Source organism: Panthera leo, chromosome D1, assembly GCF_018350215.1.
Source record: "Panthera leo isolate Ple1 chromosome D1, P.leo_Ple1_pat1.1, whole genome shotgun sequence".
NCBI classification, from domain to species: domain Eukaryota; kingdom Metazoa; phylum Chordata; class Mammalia; order Carnivora; family Felidae; genus Panthera; species Panthera leo.
The window spans coordinates 15070464-15093067 of NC_056688.1; the positions used below are offsets into that span (position 1 = coordinate 15070464).

The 22604-nt window shown below is 39.0% G+C and overlaps 1 protein-coding gene across 1 annotated transcript in view; it reads left to right on the forward strand.

Annotated features, from left to right (window-relative positions):
• Positions 1 to 22604, forward strand: part of RNF214 (ring finger protein 214) — a 47511-nt gene that overhangs the window by 23581 nt on the left and 1326 nt on the right. The window contains 8 exon segments of the mRNA XM_042906702.1: positions 19133 to 19229; positions 19768 to 19856; positions 20453 to 20543; positions 20744 to 20842; positions 21062 to 21438; positions 21554 to 21686; positions 21899 to 22003; positions 22292 to 22387. Of these exon segments, the coding sequence (XP_042762636.1) occupies positions 19133 to 19229; positions 19768 to 19856; positions 20453 to 20543; positions 20744 to 20842; positions 21062 to 21438; positions 21554 to 21686; positions 21899 to 22003; positions 22292 to 22387 (1087 nt within the window).

The following is a 22604-nucleotide window of genomic DNA, read 5'->3' on the forward strand; positions in this document are numbered from 1 at the left end:
ATTTGTCTTTCTCTGACTAATTTCGCTTAGCATAATACCCTCCAGTTCCATCCATGTAGTTGCAAATGGCAAGATTTCATTCTTTTTGATTGCTGAGTATACTCCATTGTGTGCGTGTGCGTGTGTGTGTGTGTGTGTGTGTGTGTGTATACACACCACATCTTTATCCATTCATTCATCGATGGACATTTGGGCTCTTTCCATACTTCGGCTATTGTGGATAGTGCTGCTACAAACATTGGGGTGCATATGTCCCTTCGAAACAGCACACCTGTATCCCATGGATAAATGCCTAGTAGTGCAATTGTTGAGTCATAAGGTAGTTCTGTTTTTAATTTTTTCAGGAACCTCCATACTGTTTTCGAGAGTGGCTGCACCACTCTCGCTTGCGTTCCCACCAGCAGTACAAAAGAGATCCTCTTTCTTTGCATCCTCGCCAACATCTGTTGTTGCCTGAGTTGTTCATGTTAGCCATTCTGACAGGTGTGAGGTGGTATCTCATTGCGGTTTTGATTTGTATTTCCCTGATGATGAGTGATGTGGAGCATTTTTTCCTGTCGGTTGGCCATCTGGATGTCTTCTTTGGTGAAGTGTCTGTTTGTGTCTTTTGTCCATTTCTTCACTGGATTATTTGTTTTTTTGGGTGTTGAGTGTGATAAGTTCTTTTCAGATTTTGTATACTATCCCTTTATCTGATATGTCATTTACAAATATCTTCTCCCATTCTGTTGGTTGCCTTTTAGTTTTGCTGATTGTTTCCTTCGCTATGCAGAAGTTTTTTATTTTGATGAGGTCCCAATACGTTTTTGCTTTTGTTTCCCTTGCCTCTGGAGACGTGTTGAGTACGAAGTTGCTGCGGCCAGGATCCAAGAGGTTTTTGCCTGCTTTCTCCTCGAGGATTTTGATGGCTTTCTGTCTTACATTGAGGTCTTTCATCCATTTTCAGTTTATTTTTGTGTCTGGTGTAAGAAAGTGGTCCAGGTTCATTTCTCTGCATGTCGCTGTTCAGTTTTCCCAGCACCACTTGCTGAAGAGACTGTCTTTATTCCATTGGATATTCTTTCTTGCTTTGTCAAAGATTTGTGGGTCCCTTTCTGGGTTCTCTATTCTGTTCCATTGATCTATGTGTCTGTTATTGTCCTAGTTCCATTCTGTTCTGATGATTATTACAGGTTTGTTTGTAATACAGCTCAAAGTCTGGAATTGTGAGGCCTCCAGCTTTGGTTTTCTTTTTCAAGATTGCCTTGGCTATTCGGGGTCTTTTCTGGTTCCATACGAATTTTAGGATTGTTTGTTCTAGCTCTGTGAAGAATGGTAGTGTTATTTTGGTAGGGAATGCTTTCCCAGTCATTTCTTGTCCCTTCTTCCAAAAGCAACTGCTGATTTCTGATTTTTTTAATCAGAAATTAATTTAGCAGGTTCTAGAGTGTCACATAAATGAAATCATAGAATGTGTACTCTTTCGTGTAGGATTTCTTTCATTCAGCATAATGTTTTTTGACATTCATTCATGTCTCTTTATTGTCCAGTAATATTCCTTTTGTTAATATACCACTGTTTGTCCGTTCTCCTTTGAGGGGCATGTAATGATTTCCAGATTTTGATTATTATGAATAAAGCTGCTGTGAACAGTCAAATACAAGTCTTTGTGTGAACATATGCTTTTATTTCTCTTGGGTAAATTTCTAGGGGTGGAATCATCAGGTAGTAGGCTAGGTATATGTTTAGTTTTATAAGAAACTGACAGATAAATTTCCCAAGTGGATATACGATTTTACACTCTTCCTACAAGGTATGAGAATTCTGGTTGCTCCATATCCTTGCCACTCAGGTGGTTGTATTTCATTGTGGTTTTATTCTGCATTTCCCTCATTATTAATGATATTGATCACTTTTCCCTCCTGCTTATTGATCATGCATATATTTGTTTTTGTGAAGTGTCCACTCAGATTTTTGCCCCCCTCCCTTTTTTTTTTGGTTGAGTTTTTAGAAGTTCTTTGCATATTCCAAATATAAAGCCCTTTGTCAGTTATATATTCTCTGAAATTTTCTTCCACTCTCTGACTTAGCTATTCATTTTTTAATTGTATCTTTTGATGAACAGAAGTTTTAATTTTAAGGATGTCTAATTTATCAAGTTCTCTTTTATAGTTTTTGCATTCTTTGTCCTAAGAAACCTTTACCTACCCTGAAGTAGCAAAGATGTTCTCTGTTTTCTTATGGAAGCTTTATCATTTTAGCTTTTATCTTTATGATCCATCTAGGCTGGTTAGTTCAGTTGGTTAGAGCGTGGTGCTAATAGCTTTGATCTTTATGATCCACCTCAAGGTAATTTTTCTGCATGGTGAGAAGTAGGGGTTGAGGTTCATTTTTTCCTATGTACCTATTCAGTTCTTCTAGCACTATGTGTTGGAAAGACTTTCCTTTCTCTCCATTGGGTTACTTTACACCTTTGCCAAAAACCAAATGACAATATGAGTCATTTGTATAAATAGTAGGCCTATTTCTGAGTACTATTTTTTTTAAATGTTTATTTATTTTGAGAGGGAGAAAGAGCGAACATGACTCGGGGAGGGGCAGAGGGAGAGAGAGAATCCCAAGCAGGCTCCGCACTGTCATCGCAGAGCCCGTTGTGGGGCTCGAACCCACGAACCTGAGATCGTGACCTGAGCCGAAATCAAGAGTTAGACGCTTAACTGACCGAGCCACCCAGGCACCCCTGTGAGTCCTATTCTATTGCATTGGTTTATTTGTCTATCTTTATGCCATATCATACTGTTGTGATTATTATGGCTTTATAGTAAGTTGCAGTCAGAGAACATAAGGTGTTCTGTTTTTTTTTTAAGGTTGCCTTGAACCTTTCCACTACTTTTGGGTCCTTTACACTACCATTATATGTTTGAGAAGCAGCTTGCCAGTGTCTACAAAAGCAAAAACAAAACTGGTGAGACACAGTTGCCTTGAATCTGTAGATCAATTTGGGGAAAATTGACATCCTAATAATATTGAGCCTTCCAATCCATAAATATGTGTCTTTTGGTTATTTAGGTCTTTGTGTTACCAACATTTTGTAATTTCCAGTGTACAGGTCTTACACATCTTTTTTTAGATTTCAAAAGAATTTTTTTCTATTTCATATTCTTTGACACTATTCAAGTAGAATTAAATTTTTAAATTTTTATTTATTTATTTATTTATTTATTTATTTATTTATTTATTTATTTTTAAGTAGTCCCAATGTGGAGTTTGAATTCACAACCCTGAGATCAAGACCTGAACTGAGAACAAGAGTTGGACATTTAACCTACTAAGCTTCCCAGGCACCCCAGAAGTAAATTTTCAAAAAAGTTTCCAACCATTTCTTGCTAGTTTGTAAAAATACAATTTATTTTATATATTAATCTTGTACCTCCTGTTTTGCTAAATTTACACATGAATGTCTTAGTAGTTTTGTAGATTCTTTAAGATTTTCTATATAAACAACGATAGCTTCTGTGAACATACAGTTTTATTTCTTCCTTTGAAATCTTAAGCCTTTTATTTCTTGTAAACATTATAGCACTGGCTAGGACCTCCAGTATAGTGTTGAATAGAAGTGGTAGAGTAGAGTAGTTCCTGCTCTTAGGAGGAAATGTTTACTATTTTACCATTAAGCTTGATGATAGCTATAGCTTTTTTGTGGATGCTCTTTATCATAGTGGGGAAGTTCTCTTCTGTTTCTGATTTTCTGAGAGTTCTTAACATGGTTGGATGCTTAGTTTTGTCAAATAGTTTTTCTGCATCTATTAAAATTATCAAATAGTTTTTCCCCTTTATTCTGTTAATAAGGTGAATTACATTGATTTTTTTTTTTTTCAAGTGTTAAACCAGTCATCATCCTTGGCATAAATTCACTTGGACAAGATACATTTTTGTTTTTATATATTGCTGGATTTGACTTGCTATTATTTTTTAGGGATATTTGTGTCTATACTTACTGAAGAACATTGATCTATATTATTTTGATTTTTAAAAATTCAGTTACATTGATTGCTGAGGGAGTAAAGTTAAAATGTTTATGGTTATAGACTTCCCTCTTTTTCCTTTTAATTCTGTGAAGTTTTCTTTGTTATCCTTTGAGGCTATGTTGTTAGATACATATATATTTATGATTATTATATATTCTTGACAAATTGGCCATGTTATCATTATGAAATGTTTCTCTTTATCTTTGTCATATTCTTTATGCTAAAGTTTACTTTATGTGATATAAATACTACAGTCTCATGTTTATGTTTTATATGGTGTATATTTTCCCATCATTCATCTTTAGCTTATCTACATTTTTATGTGTCCTGTAGACAGCATATAATTGGATCTTTCTTTTTGATCTCTTCTGACAAGCTGCCTTTTAAATAAAGGCTTTAGTCAGTTTATATTTAATGTAATTATTGATATGGTTGAATTTAGGTCTACTCTTTTACTATGTAAATCGAATATTAATTCTTGAATATTCTTTAGAGTTTGATTTTAATTTGGCCTTTCCTTTCCCAAATACACATCTGTTACATTATTCGCTGGCAGTATTCATTATAAAGAAAACTACATACCTGCTACTTATGTTGTATTAGAAAGACTTGAATTTTTCTCGGATAAGGTCTTTGAAAAATTTTCAGAGTCTTAATTGTAGAAACTTAGAATTATTGTCCCTTAGATTTTTAAATAATTAAAAAATTTTAGATATAATATACGTTAATAAAAGACACTTTAAATTGCACATAGATGAGTTTTTACAAGTTAATCACACATGTAAACACTAACATGATCAAAGTATAGCACATGCCCATTACCCTAAAATGTTCTGTGTTCCTTCTCAATGACTGTCCTTACTTCCCCTCAGTTCCCAGGTAAACACTGATCTGCCTTCTGTCACTGTAGATTACACTTATTTTTTCTAGAGATTTGTATCTAACTTCTTTCACTCAGCATATTTTAAGGATTTATCCATGATATTGTCATGGATGTGAAGTATGTCAATAGTTTATTCCTTTTTTTTTTTTAAGATTTTCTTTTTGAAAGCAGTTTTAGGTTTATAACAAAATTGAGAGGGAAGGATGGAGATTTTCCATGTGCCCCTGCCCCCACACATGCATAGCCTCCCATTATCAACATCCTTCACCAGAATGGGACATTTTTTTTTTTTTTTTTTACCAAGGGTGAACCTATCCAAATTCCACAGTTCACTTGAGGGTTCACTCTTGGTGTTGTACATTCTTGGTGTTGCACATTCTGTGGGTTTAGACAAATGTATAATGACATATATCCATCATTATAATATCACACAGAGTATTTTTCACTGCCCTAAAAATCCTCTTGCTCTATTTAGTCATCTCTTTTCTCACACCTCCCCCACCAACAACCACTGATCTTTTTACTGTCTCCATAATTTTGCCTTTTCCAGAATGTTATATAGTTGGAATCATACAGTATGTAGTTAAGATTGGCTTATTTCACTTAGTATTATGTATTTGAGGTTCCTCCATATCTTTCATGACTTGATTGGTAGCTCTTTTCTTTTTGGTGCTGAGTACTATTCCATTGTCAGGATGTTCCACAGCTTTTTGATCCATTCATCTCCTGATGGCCATGTTGATTGCTTCCAGTTTTTGGCAGTTATGAGTAAACATAATCATGCTGCTATAAACATCCATATGTGGTTTTTATGTAGACCTAAGTTTTCACCTTCTTTCTGTAAATATCAGGGAGTGCAGTTGTTGGATCATATAGGAAGAGAATGATTAGTTTTATAAGATACCGCCAAACTGTCTTCCCAAGTGACTGCACCATTTTGCATTCCCATCAGCAGTGTGTGAGGGTTAGCTCACGTCCTTGTCAGCATTTGGTGCTGTCAGTTTTGGCCATTCTAATAAGTCTGTGTTGATAGCTCATTGCTGTTTTAATTTTTCTGGTGACAACTGATGTGAAGCACCTTTTCATATGCTTATTTCCCCTGTGTGTCTTCTTCCATGAGGTGTCAGTTGAGGACTTGGGCTGATTTTTTAAAATCGGGTTGTTTGTTGTTGTTGAGTTTTAAGAGTCCTTTGTGTGTTTAACAGTCCTTAATCAGATGTGCATATTCTCCCAGTCTGTGGTTTGTCTTCTAATCCTTTTGATACTATCCTTTACAGAATAGAAGTTTTCAATTTTAATGAAGTCGCTTTATCAGTTATTTCTTTCATGAATTATGTCTGTTTTGTATCTAAAAAGGCATCACCATACCTAAGTTCAGCTAGAGTTTCTTTCATGTTATCATCTAGAAGTTTTATAGTTTTGTATTTTACATTTAGGTCTCTGATCTATTTTGAGTTAATTTCTGTTAAAAGTGTAAGGTCTGTGTTTAGATTCTTTTTTTTTTTTTTTTTTGCATGTGCATATCCAGTTGCTCTAGCACTATTTGTTGAAGAATCTCTTTGCTTTATTTTATTGCCTTCACTCCTTTGTCAAAGACTAGTTGGCTATATTTATGAGGGTCTGAAATGGGCTCTTTATTCTGTTTTATTGATCTGTTTGTTCTTTTGCCGCAACCACACTGTTTTGTTTACTGTAGCTTTATAAGTCCAGTATCATCAGTCCTCCAACTTTGTTCTTTTCTTTCAGTACTGTGATGGCTAATCTGAGTCTTTTGCCTTCCATATAAACTTTAGAATCAGTTTGTTGACATCCATAAAATAAGTTGCTGGGATTTGGATTGAGATTGCATTGGATTTATAGATCAAGTTGAGAAGAACGGACATCTTGACAATGTTGAGTCTTCCTATCTATGAATGTGGAATAGCTCTCCATTTGTTTAGTTCATTTTCCATTTCACTCATCAGAGTTTTATAGTTTTCCTCATACAGATCTTATATATATTTTGTTGGATTTACACCTAAGTATGTCATTTTGAGGGGTGCTAATGAAGTGGTATTCTGTTTTTAATTTAAAATTCTACTTACTCATTGTTGGTATATAGGAAAGTAATTGACCTTGTATCCTTCAACCTTACTTAAACTCTTATTCATTCAAGGAGGGTTTTTTTTATTGCTTCTTTCCAATTTTCTCCATAGGTATTCATGTCATCTGCAAAGAAAGGTATTTTTGTTTTCCTTTCCAATCTGTATACCTTTGATTTCCTTTTCTTTCCTTACTGCATTCTTCCAGTATGATATTGATGAGTGGTAAGAGGGACATCCTGATCTTAGTGGGAAAGCTTCAAATTTCTTACCATTAAGTATGATGTTAGCTATAGGTTTTTTGCAGGTAGTCTATCAGGTTGAGAAAGTTCCCCTCTATTTCTAGTTTACTGAGATTTTTTTTTAATATGCATTTTTTTAATATTTATTTTTGAGAGAGAGAAACAGAGTGCAAGTTGGGGAAGATCAGAGAGAGAGAGAGGGAGATGCAGAATCCGAAGCAGGCTCCAGGTTCTGAACTGTGAGCACAAAGCCTGACGTGGGGCTTGAACTCATGAGATGTGGGATCATGACCCAAGCTGTAGTCAGACGCTTAACCAACTGAGCCACCCAGGCGCCCCTACTGGGAGGTTTTTTCATGAATGTTGGATTTTGTCAAATGCTTTTTTTTGATAGGATCTGTAATTTTTCTTTTTTAGTCTTTTGATGTGATGGATTACATTAACCGGCTTTTGAATGTTGAACTAGTTTTGTATACACAGGATAAATTCCACTAGGTCATGGTGTAAATTCTTTTTATATTTGTTTAGGTTTGATCTGCTAAAATTTTGTTGAGGATTTTTGCATCTTAAAGAGATACTGGTTTGTAGTTTTCTTTCCTTTTTCTTTTTTTAATGTTTCTTTATTTTTGAGAGAGAGCGCAAGTGGGGGAGGGGCAGAGAGAGAGAGGGAGACAGAGGATCTGAAGCGGGCTCTGCCGCTGACAGCAGCAACCCTGACGCGGGCTCAGACTCACGAACTATCAGATCATGACCTGAACCGAAGTCAGATGCTCCACCGACTGAGCCACCCAGGTGCCCCATGTAGTTTTCTTTCCTTCTCGTGTCTTTGTGTGATTTTGGTATTAGGATAATATTGGCCTCATAGAACGAGCTGGGAAGTATTCTCTCTTTTCTGTCTTTTCAAGGAGATTATAGGGAATTAATACAGGTTTTTTCCTTTCCTTTCCTTTCCTTCCCTTCCCTTCCCTTCCCTTCCCTTCCCTTCCCTTCCCTTCCCTTCCCTTCCCTTCCCTTCCTTTCCCTTCCCTTTGTTTTCTTTTCTTTTCTTTTCTTTTCTTTTCTTTTCTTTTCTTTTCTTTTCTTTTCTTTTCTTTTCTTTTCTTTTCTGTAAACTCTACACTCACCACAGGGCTGAACTCACAACCCTGAGATCAAGAGTTGCATGCTCCACCGACCAAGCCAGCCAGGCGCCCCTGTACGGTTTTTCTTAAATGTTTGCTAGTATTTACCAGTGATCCCTTTGGGCCTGGTGCTTTTTGTTTTGGAAGGTTATTAATTATTGACTCTTTAATAGATATTCCTTTTTAATGTTGAGTTGTGGTCCATTGTGTGAATATTAAAAACAATTTTTTAAAATACTTATTCATTTTTGACAGTGAGAGAGATAGAGTGTGAACAGGGGAGGGGCAGAGAGAAAGGGAGACACAGAATCTGAAGCAGGCTCCAGGCTCTGAGCTGTCAGCACAAAGCCTGATGTGGGGCTCGGACTCATGGACCGTGAGATCATGACCTGAGCTGAAGTCGGACGCTTAACCGACTGAGCCACCCAGGTGCCCCTACTGTGTGAATGTTATACAATTTTGTCTGTGCAGTTGTTCTAATATAAACTGGCTGCCCTTCTTTCTGGTGAGAAGTCAGTGACTGTTCAAGTGTTGTTTCCTTCTGTGTATTGTCTCATTTTTTTCTATAGCTTCTTTCAAGTTTTTCTCTTTGGTTTTCAGCAGTGTGACTTTGATCTGCCCAGGTGTGATTTTCTTCATATTTTTAGGGTTTTTTTTGAGCTTCTTAATCTGTAAAGTTATGTCTTTTACCAAATTCTGTGAAATTTTCTGATATAATTTGTATATATTTTTTCTGTCCCATTCCCTCCTTTCTTTCTGGGACTCTGCTTTCACATATGTTAAACCTTTTGATATTGTCCTACAGCTCATGGAGGCTCTGTTCTTTTCTTTCCAATCTTTTTCACTCTGTTCCTCATATTGATATATCTTTAAGTTCATTTATTCTTTCTTGTATCATTTCCATTCTGTTGTTAAGCCCAAGCAGTGAATTTCATATTTCCAGTATTGTATTTTTCAGAGTTCTGTCATTTCAGTTTATCTCTTTTTTATAGTTTCTGTTTCTCTGCTGAAAATTCTTATTTGTTCACTCGAGAGCATATTTTTTATGTCCTTTTTCATGGTTAAAGTAGATGCTTTGAAACTCTTGCCTGCTGGGGCACCTGGGTGGCTCAGTTGGTTAAGCGTCCGACTCTTGATTTCAGCTCAGGTTCTGATCTCATGGTTCATGGGTTCAAGCTCCATGTCCACTGCACTGTCAGTGCAGAGCCCAATTGGTATTCTGTCTTTCTCTCTGCCCCTCCCTGACTTGCTCTCTGTATCTCTCACAATATAAATAAAATAAAAAACTTTAAAAAATGAAGTAAAATAAAATTCTTGCCTGCTAATTCCAGCATCTTGGTGACCTTGAAGTTTCTGTTCATTGAGTTTTCTTTTTTGTCAACCAGGAGTTGGAATCAGAAAAATTGTCCTAAATAAAAAACCAGCATAAAAGGTACACACTTTATGATTCTATTTACATGAACTTCTAGGAATGACAAACCCAATAGTGAGAGAAAGTAGATCAGTTATTGTCAGTGGGTCAGGGTAGAGGGAAGAGATTGATTGGCATATAGTGTTCAGGGTGTGCAGACCATATAGTCTCTATTGCATCTACTCAACTCTGTTGTTGTAGCATGAAAGCAGCCATGGACAATATGTAAATAAAATGAGCATGACTATGTTCCCCCCCAAAACTTGATTTATAAAAATAGCTGGCAGCCTGAATTTGACCCACAGGCCATAGTTTACCAACTCCTGCTCTTGACTGTGGATCATATTTCCTGTTTCTTTGTATGTTGGTAATTTATGGTTAAATCCTGAGTATTGTGAATAGTATATTGTAGAGACTCTGGATTTTGATATATTTCTCCAAAAAGTCTTGATTTTTTTTTTTTTTTTGCATTTTTAAGTCATTTTTTTTTAACTTGTTTCATTTTTTATTTTTTTTAAATTTACATCCAAATTAGTTAGCATATAGTGCAACAGTGATTTCAGAAGTAGATTCCTTAATGCCCTTTACCCATTTAGCCCATCCCTCTCCCACAACCCCTCCCGTAACCCTCAGTTTGTTCTCTATATTTATGAGTCTCTTCTGTTTTGTCCCCCTCCCTGTTTTTATATTATTTTTGTTTCCCTTCCCTTATGTTCATCTGTTTTGTCTCTTAAAGTCCTCATATAAGTGAAGTCATATGATTTTTGTCTTTCTCTAATTAGTGTAATACCCTCCAGTTCCATCCACATCATTGCAAATGGAAAGATTTCATTCTTTTTTTTTTTTTTTTTTTTAAACATTTATTTATTTTTGAGACAGAGAGAGACAGAGCATGAACGGGGGAGGGGCAGAGAGAGAGGGAGACATAGAATCGGAAGCAGGCTCCAGGCTCTGAGCCATCAGCCCAGAGCCCGACGTGGGGCTCAACCCACGGACCGTGAGATCGTGACCTGAGCTGAAGTCAGACGCTTAACCGACTGAGCCACCCAGGCGCCCCAAGATTTCATTCTTTTTGATTGCCGAGTAATACTCCATTGTGTGTGTGTGTGTGTGTGTGTGTGTGTGTGTGTGTACACACCACATCTTCTTTATCCACTCATCCATCGATGGACATTTGGGCTCTTTCCATATTTTGGCTATTGTTGATGGTGCTGCTATAAACATGGGGGTGCATGTGTCCCTTCGAAACAGCACACCTGTGTCCCTTGGATAAATACCTAGTAGTGCAATTGCTGGGTCATAGAGTAGTTTTGTTGTTAGTTTTTTGAGGAACCTCCATACTGTTTTCCAGAGTGGCTGAACCAGCTTGCATTCCCAAAAAAGTCTTGATTTAAAAAAAAAAACATTTGTCTTATTGAGCTATTTCCTTAGCTAGACTTAAACATCATACCCTTGTTTGATGTCCAGCAGCTGTGGTCTCTGTTAAGTTTATTTAGCTGTAACTGGTGAATCTCTTCTGTGAGACCATGACCTGGACTGAAGTCAGATGTTTAACCGACAGAGCCACCCAGGTGCCCCATTAGATGCTAGTTCATTATCAGATGTGTGTTTTGCAGATATTTTCTCCTATTCTGTGATTTGCCTTTGCATTTTGTAACAGTGTCTCTTGAAATGCAGAAATTTAAGTTTTGGTGAAATCCAGTTTTCCAGTTTACTAGGTTTTTCTTTCGTGGCTCATGCATTTTGTGTCCGAAGAAATCTTAACCCAAAGCAAAAGTACATTTAATTAGAAGAATTACAATTGTTTACATTCTTGTAAGTCTCTTTAGTGGAAGAAGCTTAATTCTCCTAGCTACTTCTACATTTAATCTTTTGCAGTACGTTGTGGTGTTTTTTTTTTTTAAGTTTAGTTGTTATTTATTTTGAGGGGGGGAAGGGCAGAGAGAGAGAGAGAATTGCAAGCAGGCTCCACATTGTCAGCATGGAGCCTGTCTCAGGGCTCGATCTCACAAACTGTGAGATCGTGACCTGAGCCCAGATCCAGAGTCCGACCTTAACTGACAGAGTTCTCCAGGTGCCCCTGCAGTACGTTGTTTTGATTGAAATATGTGAAGAAAATCTGGTGATACACAGATAGTTGGAAAAGGGAAGGGTGTTTTAATAGCCTTTTTTAAAGATAATTGTGGATATTTTTGATAGTACCCCAAAACTTGACTGGTATCTTAAAGGTTAGTTGAATCTGTTGGCTTAAGTTGCACTTTGAATGGAATTTTTAACTGTGTTGTATAGGGGAGGACAAACCCTTCCTTCTACCCTGTTGGGTTTCATGTCTGAGGCCCATTGAATTGACAGAGATTAACAGGAGTAAGAAAACAACCCATAAGTACAACATGCATACACATGTGGAAGAGCTCAGTGATGAGTAGCTGAAAAGGGTGGTTAGAGTTTGGGGCTTATCTACCATCTTAATAGGTGAGGGGGACAGGGAGAGAGGTACTTACGGGAAAACAAGGCACTTCTTAGGAGGGTGGGGAGAAAAGACACTTATGGGACTTTTTGGAAAGATAGTGGCTTTTCGGGAAAACAAACTTAAGCTTATGATAACAAAAGTTCGTGATAATATTTGTCTGTAGGTATGAGTGGTTTCTTTCTTCTTCAGGGCCATAAAACTCTCTTGGAGAAGGGATTTAGGGTAGTTTTTATTCATGTTCTCTCTCCTGGGAGTAAGTCTGCTCTGAAGAAGAATTTATGACATCCTTATTTCCCAGAAGTTGCTGCTTTTAGGAAGATAAGGGAAGCTCCCAGAAGGCTTTTTTTCTGCATCTGTTGAACCTCAGATGTCTTCAGCTTAGAATAATTTTTATGCCAGCTCTGAGGTTCTGAGTGGGTTCCATAGTTGATTTAGTAGCACAGTGCATTGATAATTTGGAAACTATTGGTTTAGAATTATTCAGACCTTCTAAGTGTTGGCACAGTTTACCGTACAGCATATGAAGAACCTCATTTGTTGATGTCACCATCGATTTCATCAGAATAGTCTTTACCTAGTGGGAATCTTGCAAGCTCCCAGTGGCTGGTACACATTTTCCAAAGTACTAACTTTTGCCCGAAAGCTCAAAATTGGTTGTAGGTGATAAATATTGTCAGTTGTTTCCTTTGAAGTAGCAAGAGTACGCCACTCATTTTCAAGGACATGTCTGCCAGACACTCAAGTTCAAATAACCATAGTTTGTCTCTCAGTGGTTCTTGTAAGTAAAAATGGTATTTCATGAAAAAAGAGGCTAGTTCAACTCACAAGTCAAATGGCCTCACAAGTGCTTTTCCATGAGACAGCCATATACTTTGGTCTGTAGCATTTTATCAAACAGTATTTTAGAAATGTTTATTTTTAGAGGTTGAGATTTAATAAAATTATTATACTCTATGGCTTCATCACAACATCGTTAAGTAAAGCTTAAACCGTGAAAATAAAAAGTCATTCAGCTTAGGTTATGGGAGCATAACTTATGTTTGTTGCCAAGAATTCACATACAACATTATCTTTGATGCTTACTTGGTGCCCGTACTAGACGAATAAACAAATAGCAAGTCTAATTGCGTCTGTAGATTTGTCGGTTTGTAAAGCAAAATTACAATTCTTCAGATGAGATCTTAACTAAGTCTTCAAATTTGCAGCAGAATCTTTAATTTGATGAGTTACTGTATCATCAAAAAGTGACACTGCCATCGTTTATTTTGCTGACTTTTCATCCAGCAGGCATGTAGCAATGTCAGCTGGACAAGGCTGTGCTTCTCTGGTTAATGCAGTACAGAGTTCCCTGGCTAAGATGCTTCGGTGGCTTTTTCATTTCTGGTTTGAAAGCCTTTAATGAGATTTTTATGAATTTTAAAGACTTTATCACATCTGCTTTTAAAATAGTTCCTTTTTCTTTAAAGTCTGAATGATCTCAAAATGTCACTATAACTTAACTGGCACAATATAATTAGAAAATGTTCTGTGGCTTAAGATACAGTAACTTGTGAGCGTCTATAAAGTCAAGGGAAAGATGGCTTTTGTCGTACTTTGGTTTCTTATTTATAATTTTGCCCAACTTCTTTGGAGTAGATTCTTTCCATGAGTCAGAAAACTGTAGGTCACTGCATCCTTTTTAGGATCTGTGAGATGTATACATTGCAGCTATGGGTTGAGAAAATGAGTCTTCTCGTCTCCCTTTTTTGAGCCAGTGATTCATTTTTCAATGTAAGAGGAAAGTACAGATAAATTTCCTTTTATTTTAGAAAAAGTTAAATTGTAAAGTAATACATTTTAGATAGAACTTAAAAATGAGAACATTTTCAGGACATCTGGGTGGCTGAGTCAGTTAAGCGTCTGACTTTAGCTCAGGTCACGATCTCGTGGTTTGTGGGTTCGAGACCTGCACTGGCTCTGTGCTGACAGCTCAGAGCCTGGAGTCTGCTTCAGATTCTGTGTTTCCCTCGCTCTCTCTGCCCCTCCCCCAGTCGCATACATGCTCGCTCTCTCTCTCTCAAAAATAAACATTAAGAAAAATTTTTTTCATTTAATGAGAAATTTTTTAAAAATTAAAAGAAATTATTGTAAACAAAATGATAAGTTCTTGTTTCTACCTAGATGCCTGGAGAACTTGGAAATTTTACAGTGATTTTTTATTGGACAATAATGAGATTATAGAGATTATAGCAAGTATAAAGATAGCTATAAAAGCACAACAGAAGTACTGAGAAGGGAAAAAAAATTGAGAGCTTAAATTACGCCTTCAACCTGCTATTTTAAGACATGTTAGAAAACATAAGAATACAGAAGCATATATTCCATTAGCCATCAGTGATGATACTATCATGTGTTGTGTAGCCTAGGTCAGGAAAATCCATTGTAGACTCATGAGGGGATGAGGTTGACAAAGGCAAGTCGTTTTAGTGTTACTATGAAATTAGTTTTTGCTTCATAGACCAGGCCCTCAAAGGTTTCGGGGACTGTGGACTATGTTTTGCAAACTGCTGTTCTAGATTATTTCTTCTATATCTAGGGCTTCCACTACTGTCTTTATGGTTGTGACCTTGATCTGTACCCCTTGCCCAGACTACACCCCTGAACGTTAGACTCCTGCATCCACTGCCTGCAACTTTCTGGACCACTTCTCAGCTGAATGCTCTCTTACTCTTTGGCCTTTGCACATACTGTTTGTTCTGGCCAGAATTTCCTTGCTCCTTTTGTTCACCTGGCAGACTGTTGGATTGCGAGTTTCTTGGGGCAGGAACTGGGCATCTTTATATTCCCAGGGTTTAGCATGGTGCCTAGCACACTGTGCTGCTCAGTAGATTTCTTGAATTATGTTGAATCAAGGAAGAATTCTAGTCTCATAAACAGTACATTCGCAATTGAAGCCTGATCTGATCTCATCCATTCTATATTGGTTAGTGTCAGTGTCCGTTTCGGAGTAAAAGATTTTAGATTTTATAACCTCTACCCCCACTTCAGGAGGGCCAACCCCTTCATTCAACAGTTTTTGTTTTGTTTCCTTTTGCCTTGCCTCGAGTATAGTATATTCTGAAAGGAAGACATTTGGGCTGAGGACCCATCTTAATTTTTAGCTCTGTGTCTGACTGTTGAGAGGATTTCACAAGACACTTATCATCTGCTTCTCTCCATTAAAATCACTGAATTCCACCACGCCTTGTGGTGGAAAATTCATATGCATATATTTTCGTTTCTCTGAAGGAGGATGTTCTACCATCCAAATGAGATAACTAACATTAAGTTCTTCCTATATGCCAGAGACTGTTCTATGTGTTTTACATATGTTAACTCATAATATACATAGCAGCTCTGTGAGAGGTAGACTCTCGATATCCCCATTTTATGTTAGGGTAAGTAACTTGCCAGAGGGTCGCATAGATAGTAATAGGGCCTGGATTTGAACTCAGAGCTTAGTTTTTGGCTCCAGAGGCCATGCTTTTAACTACTCTGAGTAGCTTCCTCTTCAATCTAGGTACATTATTTTTATCATTAACCTGTGTTAGTATACATGCACAGATGCTTATACTAGTATTTATAATTGTCAAATTGAAAATAACTTAATACCTAAATAGATAATGGTATGTATGTACAGTGGATAGTTATTTAAAAATTCACATTTTGGGGGCGCCTGGGTGGCTCAGTCAGTTAAGTGTCCTACTTCAGCTCAGGTCATGATCTCACAGTCTGTGGGTTCGAGCCCCACGTCAGGCTCTGTGCTGACAGCTCAGAGCCTGGAGCCTGCTTTGGATTCTATGTCTCCCTCTTTCTCTGACCCTGCCCCTGCTCACACTCTGTCTCTCTCTCTCAAAAATAAATAAACACTAAAAAAAATTTTTTAATAAAAATAAAAATTCACATTTTTGAAGAATACTTAATGATATGTAAAAATACGATAGGTTAAAAAAGTAAGACAAAGGTCACAGTTTCTGTTTGAAAGTACACATAATGGATTTATATGTTACATATGTATACATAAATATACAAATATTTATTTTAAAAGACTGGAGAGAAGTATAATAATGATTTTTTTGTGAGTATTGCAATTGTGAGAAATTGAATTAAAAAAATAGTTTAGGGGTGCCTGGCTGGCTCAGTCAGAAGAGCATGCAGCTCTTGATCTTGGGGTCATGAGTTCGAGCCCCACGGTAGAGATTAAATAAATAAACTTAAAAAAAGAAAACTTTATTAAAAAAACTTTTTTTAATGTTTATTTATTCTTGGAGAGAGAGAGAGACAGAGCACAAGCAGGAGGGAGACACAGAATCCAAAGCAGGCTCCAGGCTCTGAGCTGTCAGCACAGAGCCCGACGTGGGGCTCGAACCCACAAAGCACGAGATCATGACCTGAGCCAAAGTCGGATACTCAACCGACTGAGCCACCCAGGTACCCCCCCACACCCGCCAAAAACTTTAAAAATAACATTTGTTTGGGGGGTGCCTGGGTGGCTCAGTTGGTTAAGTGTCCGATTCTTGGATTTGGCTCGGGCCATGATCTCACAATTTCATGGGTTCGAGCCCTGCATCAGGCTCTGCTGGCAGCAAAGCCTGCTTGGGGTTTTCTGTCTCCCTCTCTGTGCCCCTTCCCTACTCGTCCTGTCTTTGTTTCTCTCAAAATAAATGAATGAATTTAGAAAAAAAATAACATTTTTTGGATACTTCACGTGTGCTGGGTAGCATATTGAATTCTTCATGTGTGTTTTCTCAGTAAATTCTCCCATCAGTCCCATGATGTAGGTATTACTCATTTTTCAGATGACGAAACTGAATCCTAGGACAATTAAGTAACTTGTCTAGGGTCATACAACCAATAACTAAAGGAGTTGGAGCCTCTATATGAGACTCTTTTATATTTTCTAAAGTTTTTATAATTTGTATTATTTGCATGATCAAAAATAAAGTTAATTTTAAAAAGTATGCAAAAATTGGGAACTACAAGTCAGACTTACACAGTCTGCTATTTACATATTTGAATCATTGATTCCCTGAACTAGCTATGCAAAATAACAGAAGTATGGGACTAGAAAGAAATTAGACCAGGAATTAGAAAAGTTAAAATAGACTCACTGGTTTCTCTTGTACCAAGGATTTTTATGACCATCTACTATGGGGAACTGATTCTTTTTCTAGGGTGGATTACAGATCTGCTGCATATGTTAGAGGCTAGTTACCATTTGATGAAGTTGAGCACTTTTGACTGTTTAACAATTCTTTGACCATTTTTGTGGCGATGGTTAGTAGTTCCTTTTGTCTTGTTGGATCCCGGTGAGGTAGATGTGGCCATTGCCCCACAGGAGAAGATTTTTGTGTGTGAATCTGTGGAATGTCCGCATGGACTTGGTAGAAGGATTTTTCTTATATAAATGTGTACCTATGTTTGATAAATGTGTTTAATGAAAGAGACACTCGGTGACCATCTGTAATCTTCAAGAATACCATCAATCACAGAAGGCAGCTGTCATGTTTTTCTACATGTTATCCCATTGTCAGGGAGTGACCAGAAAAGCTAAATGGATCATTGATTGACCCCGTGGCATAGTTCACGTGTTCTTACGGTTACAGAATTCTGACTCTTCGTGTGTATTTTACTTGAGGAGTATGTGTTGTAGCAGGAAAACACAACTGCCCATGAACTTCTGTTCTAAAGAATTAGTAGAGAATTCCTCTTTTGGCAGGATGGTAGTTTGGGAAGGACGACACATAGAGATTAAGAAGAAAATCCCTACCTGGTCATTTCTATCTATCTGACCTTGTCAGTAGAGGGACAGACTACTGTTTGTGAATCAGTGAATGGTTGTATGTGTCACACACATACACACCCACACTTTGTCTGTGAAATGGGGAGCAGGGCTCTGTGAAGGGTCAGATGTAAGGAGAAGGCACCTCAAAAACTTGGTAAGTGGATCACTCCCTTTCCTATGTGTGAAGCTACCAAAAAAACAGAAGAGGACTAAAATTATTTATTTTACTGAAGAAAAGTGTGAACATTTTTCTTAAGATGTAACTCTTCCTGACCTTTTCTTCTTCTTCTTCTCAACTTTTAAAAATACAGTGAAAAAATTTCAACATTCCCATATTCTTTCCCACTGATCTGGATACTCCTTTGCCTTTCAGCCACCAAACTTAACTTTAGTCCAATGTCATGTAAGGAGCTCCTCCTGCTGGCTCTGTACCTGTGGTCCTGAGTAGGGTGCTTGACCCTCCACATTCTGCAAAACCCCTCAGAACAGGCACACGGGGCAGTTGGTCACCTGACCCTGAGTGGGTATATTACATTCTAGGGATGGGGCTGGGAGGGCGATGTAAGAAGGGAGGAAACTGCTGGAAATATGAAACCCTGAGATGTGAAGAGAGCATTTTTTCCTTCTGAAGAATGTTTACTATGGCTAAGAAAATAGGAAAATCGGTAAGCTGGTATCTGTATGCCTAGAAGTGATTCAGTGCTTGCTGCATTAGAAGTGAGTATTAAGCGGGACCCGTGTTTGGTCCTGCATTCTTCATACGCGTACTAAAAGACAAGTTGAGAAAGAAGAGGAAGGCGATACGGTTCCGAGCCCTCCTCGAACATAGAGCATTCTGCGTTCATTGGGTTTTGTCCTCAGGGCACTCTTTCCTGCTCTTGGTAACATTTTTTTTTAGCAAATGGAGACATGAACATTTGTGTTTTCAAATATGGGGCCTTTATGCAGTTACAGACCGCTTTAAGCATTCTGCTCCTAGATCTATATTAATACTTACAGTAAGACTTCCTGTAACATACCTGCTAGATCAATTTCAGGTTTACTTTTGTCTTGATGTCCCTTAGCAATCTTGTCTTTCTCTCCTTATTCCTGTTCCTGGTTTCTTACCTTACAGAGAAGTGTGGGAAATGGAACTAGATAGACTCAAGAATCAGGATGGTGAAATAAACCGGAACATTATGGAAGAGACAGAACGGGCCTGGAAAGCAGAGGTGAGAAGAGCTCTGTGTGGAAAGCCTTGATATGAGGCTTCCAGATAATAGAACCTGTTGTCTTAGAGTACGCTATAGTACCTTATATAACATAGTATACTACGTATATAATATAGTATGTTTTAGTATCATATGGTATTGTACTATTATATATAGCATAGTGTAGTATTCTACCACTAAGCCATACAAGTGTTCTACCATATAGCCACTAAGTAAGCATTTGGTTTCTTAAAAAAAAAATTTTTTTTACATTTATTTATTTTTGAGAAACAGAGTGAGACAAAGCGTGAGTGGGGGAGGGGCAGAGAGAAAAGGAGACACAGAATCTGAAGCAGCCTCCAGGCTCTGAGCAAGCGGTCAGCACAGAGCCTGATGCAGGGCTCGAACCCACAAACTGAGATCATGACCTGAGCCGAGTCGGATGCGCAACCGACTGAGCCACCCAGGCGCCCCTAAGCATTTGTTTTAACTTAGCGTTTAGCTTCAGGTATATAAAATTAACAAAGTATCTGTGTGTGTATGCGTGTGGTTTCCTTAGATCTTATCACTAGAGAGTCGGAAAGAGTTGCTGGTATTGAAACTAGAAGAAGCAGAAAAAGAAGCAGAACTGCACCTCACTTACCTCAAGTAAGTACCTTCCCATTCTAGAGTCAAGGTCCTGCAGTTTTGTGTTTTGTGTATGTGTGTGTGTGTTGAGCGGGGCGCGGGGGCGGGGTGAGTGGGTGGAGGGGGAGTTGTTAGGTTTTTCAAACCCTAGGCCAGCTCATCTGGCATTTAGTTTGTCTTCGCAGGAATTTCAAGGCCATCCTTGTCTGCACACTAGTCATTGTTCAGTGATTTCTCTTCCCGTATTTTATAGCTTTGTATTTTTTATTGTATTGGTTCCGGTTGGATAAACAGTATTTCTTTATGGTGTCAAAGCATAACGGATATCTTTGGAGACTTGTTTCTCGCGCAGTCGTTTCTCTTTCTGCCGTGGAATCTGGAGGGCCCTTGTGGCATTTCCAGGCAGACCAAAAACCCTCTGTGGTGGGTCCTCTTTCTTTAATAATTGGCTTAAAAAATGCTGGAGTTAGAATGAAGCAGATGACTTAGGGCCCTGGCCGCCTCCTGCACCTGGTCTGACCTCGCCAGGCCTGTTAGCCCGACACTGTCCTGCTATCTCAGAGAGTCAGGAGCAGGGCTTTCTTCAATTCTGTAAATTCCTGTTGGTTTCTTGAAAGGTCAACCCCCCCAACACTAGAGACCGTTCGTTCCAAACAGGAGTGGGAGACAAGGCTGAATGGAGTTCGGATGATGAAAAAGAATGTTCGGGTAAGTGTTGTAATGGGTGATGGTTGAGCGAGGGAGTTCAGTCTGTGCTGAAACCCTGGTGATAGGGACGGACCTTGTACGTTGTCACTTAGGGTCGGCTCTGCCCTTGCCTTTGCTCTTCTTATACTGGTTGGTGTTCTCTCTCTAGAGCCTACTCGAGTCAGCAGAAAGGATAATCCTTTCCTTTCTCTCTTTTCCAGGACCAGTTTAATAGTCATATCCAGTTGGTGAGGAACGGAGCCAAGCTGAGCAGCCTTCCTCAAATCCCGACTCCCACTTTGCCCCCACCCCCATCAGAGGTGAGAGGGCCAGCGTGGGGGAGGCTACCTTTCTGTGCTGCCGGCACAGCCAGCCTTTACTTGTTCCTTTTATGAGGAAATTGGTTTCATTACTGGTATTATAACGTTGTTGTTATTATCGGTATTATTTGGCATAAGAATTGCTCACTGACATCTCCAGTTTCCTAAACTTTTATTTTCTTCCTTTCTCTCTCGTCCTCTACCTCTGCCGCTCTACAGACAGACTTTATGCTTCAGGTGTTTCAACCCAATCCTTCTCTGGCTCCTCGGATGCCCTTCTCCATTGGGCAGGTCACAGTGCCCATGGTTATGCCCAGCGCAGATCCCCGCTCCTTGTCTTTCCCAATCCTAAACCCTGCCCTTTCCCAGCCCAGCCAGCCTTCCCCGCCCCTTCCTGGCTCCCATGGGAGAAATAGCCCTGGCTTGGGTTCCCTCGTTGGCCCCCACGGTCCACACATGCCCCCTGCTGCCTCCATCCCACCTCCCCCAGGCTTGGGCGGTGTTAAGGCTTCTACTGAAACTCCCCGGCCCCAACCAGTAGACAAACTGGAGAAGATCCTGGAGAAGCTACTGACTCGCTTCCCACAATGCAATAAGTAAGTGTCTTTCAGGACTGATTAAAAATTTGTAAGAGGAATGTCTGAGAGGTTTCATGGATATTTCCCACGAGTATAGCACAGAATTTCTCTCCCTCAACATTTGGTTTCTTAGGGCCCAGATGACCAACATCCTTCAGCAAATCAAGACAGCACGGACCACCATGGCAGGCCTGACCATGGAGGAACTGATCCAGTTGGTAGCTGCACGACTGGCAGAACATGAGCGGGTGGCAGCCAGTACTCAGGTAAGAAGGGCTACTTGGGGGAGAACTCAGACCTGCTGAGATGTTAGGGGAAGGACAAATTTCAGGGAAATTGGGGGTGGCCAACAGCACTGCAGCCAGGATTATCTACTCTGGTTTCTTGCTTTGTTGGACTGGGAAATAAATGATTTCTTTTTGTTACCTGCTGGGTTGCTCAGACTCTCTCCTTACTCTGACGATGTTTCTGCCCACAGCCACTCGGTCGGATCCGGGCCTTGTTCCCTGCTCCATTGACCCAAATCAGTACCCCAATGTTCTTGCCTTCTGCCCAAGTTTCATATCCTGGAAGGTCTTCACATGTAAGGCTCTTTTTCTTTGAAAACCGGGATGTGGAGGAGCTCGGGGGTGAGGAGGGAACAGGTTCACAGGTGGAGTGCGGGAAAAAACCCTAATCTCAGTAGCTGGGTCATTGGCAGCCCCTGCTGAGAAAATGCAAGTACTCTGGCAAGAATCTGTATTTGAACTTTTCCTTCTTTTGGTGTGAAATCTTTTTGCGACATCGAAATAGTAGAACGGAATCATGGGCATAAAAGGCAAGGAGACCCAGAGGTTCCTCACTCTTTGGCCGTCCCTCCTCTGTTCTGCAGGCTCCAGCCGCCTGTAAGCTGTGTCTCATGTGCCAGAAACTTGTCCAGCCCAATGAGCTGCATCCAATGGCGTGTTCCCATGTGCTGCACAAGGAGGTGGGTGCTATAGACCTTCTTCGTTTCTACTGTTCCTTTTCTGAATTTTTCATGAACGTGTTGCTGTGTTGATGGTCATCATTAATATCTCAGCATGAGGTTTTCAGTAAATTGTGGCTTAAATGATCAACAGGATTCAGAATACTGGCAGCTAGGATCTCCCAGCTTCCTGTTACCCTATTCGCTTTAGGGGACTGGATAAGCAGTTCATCCTAGA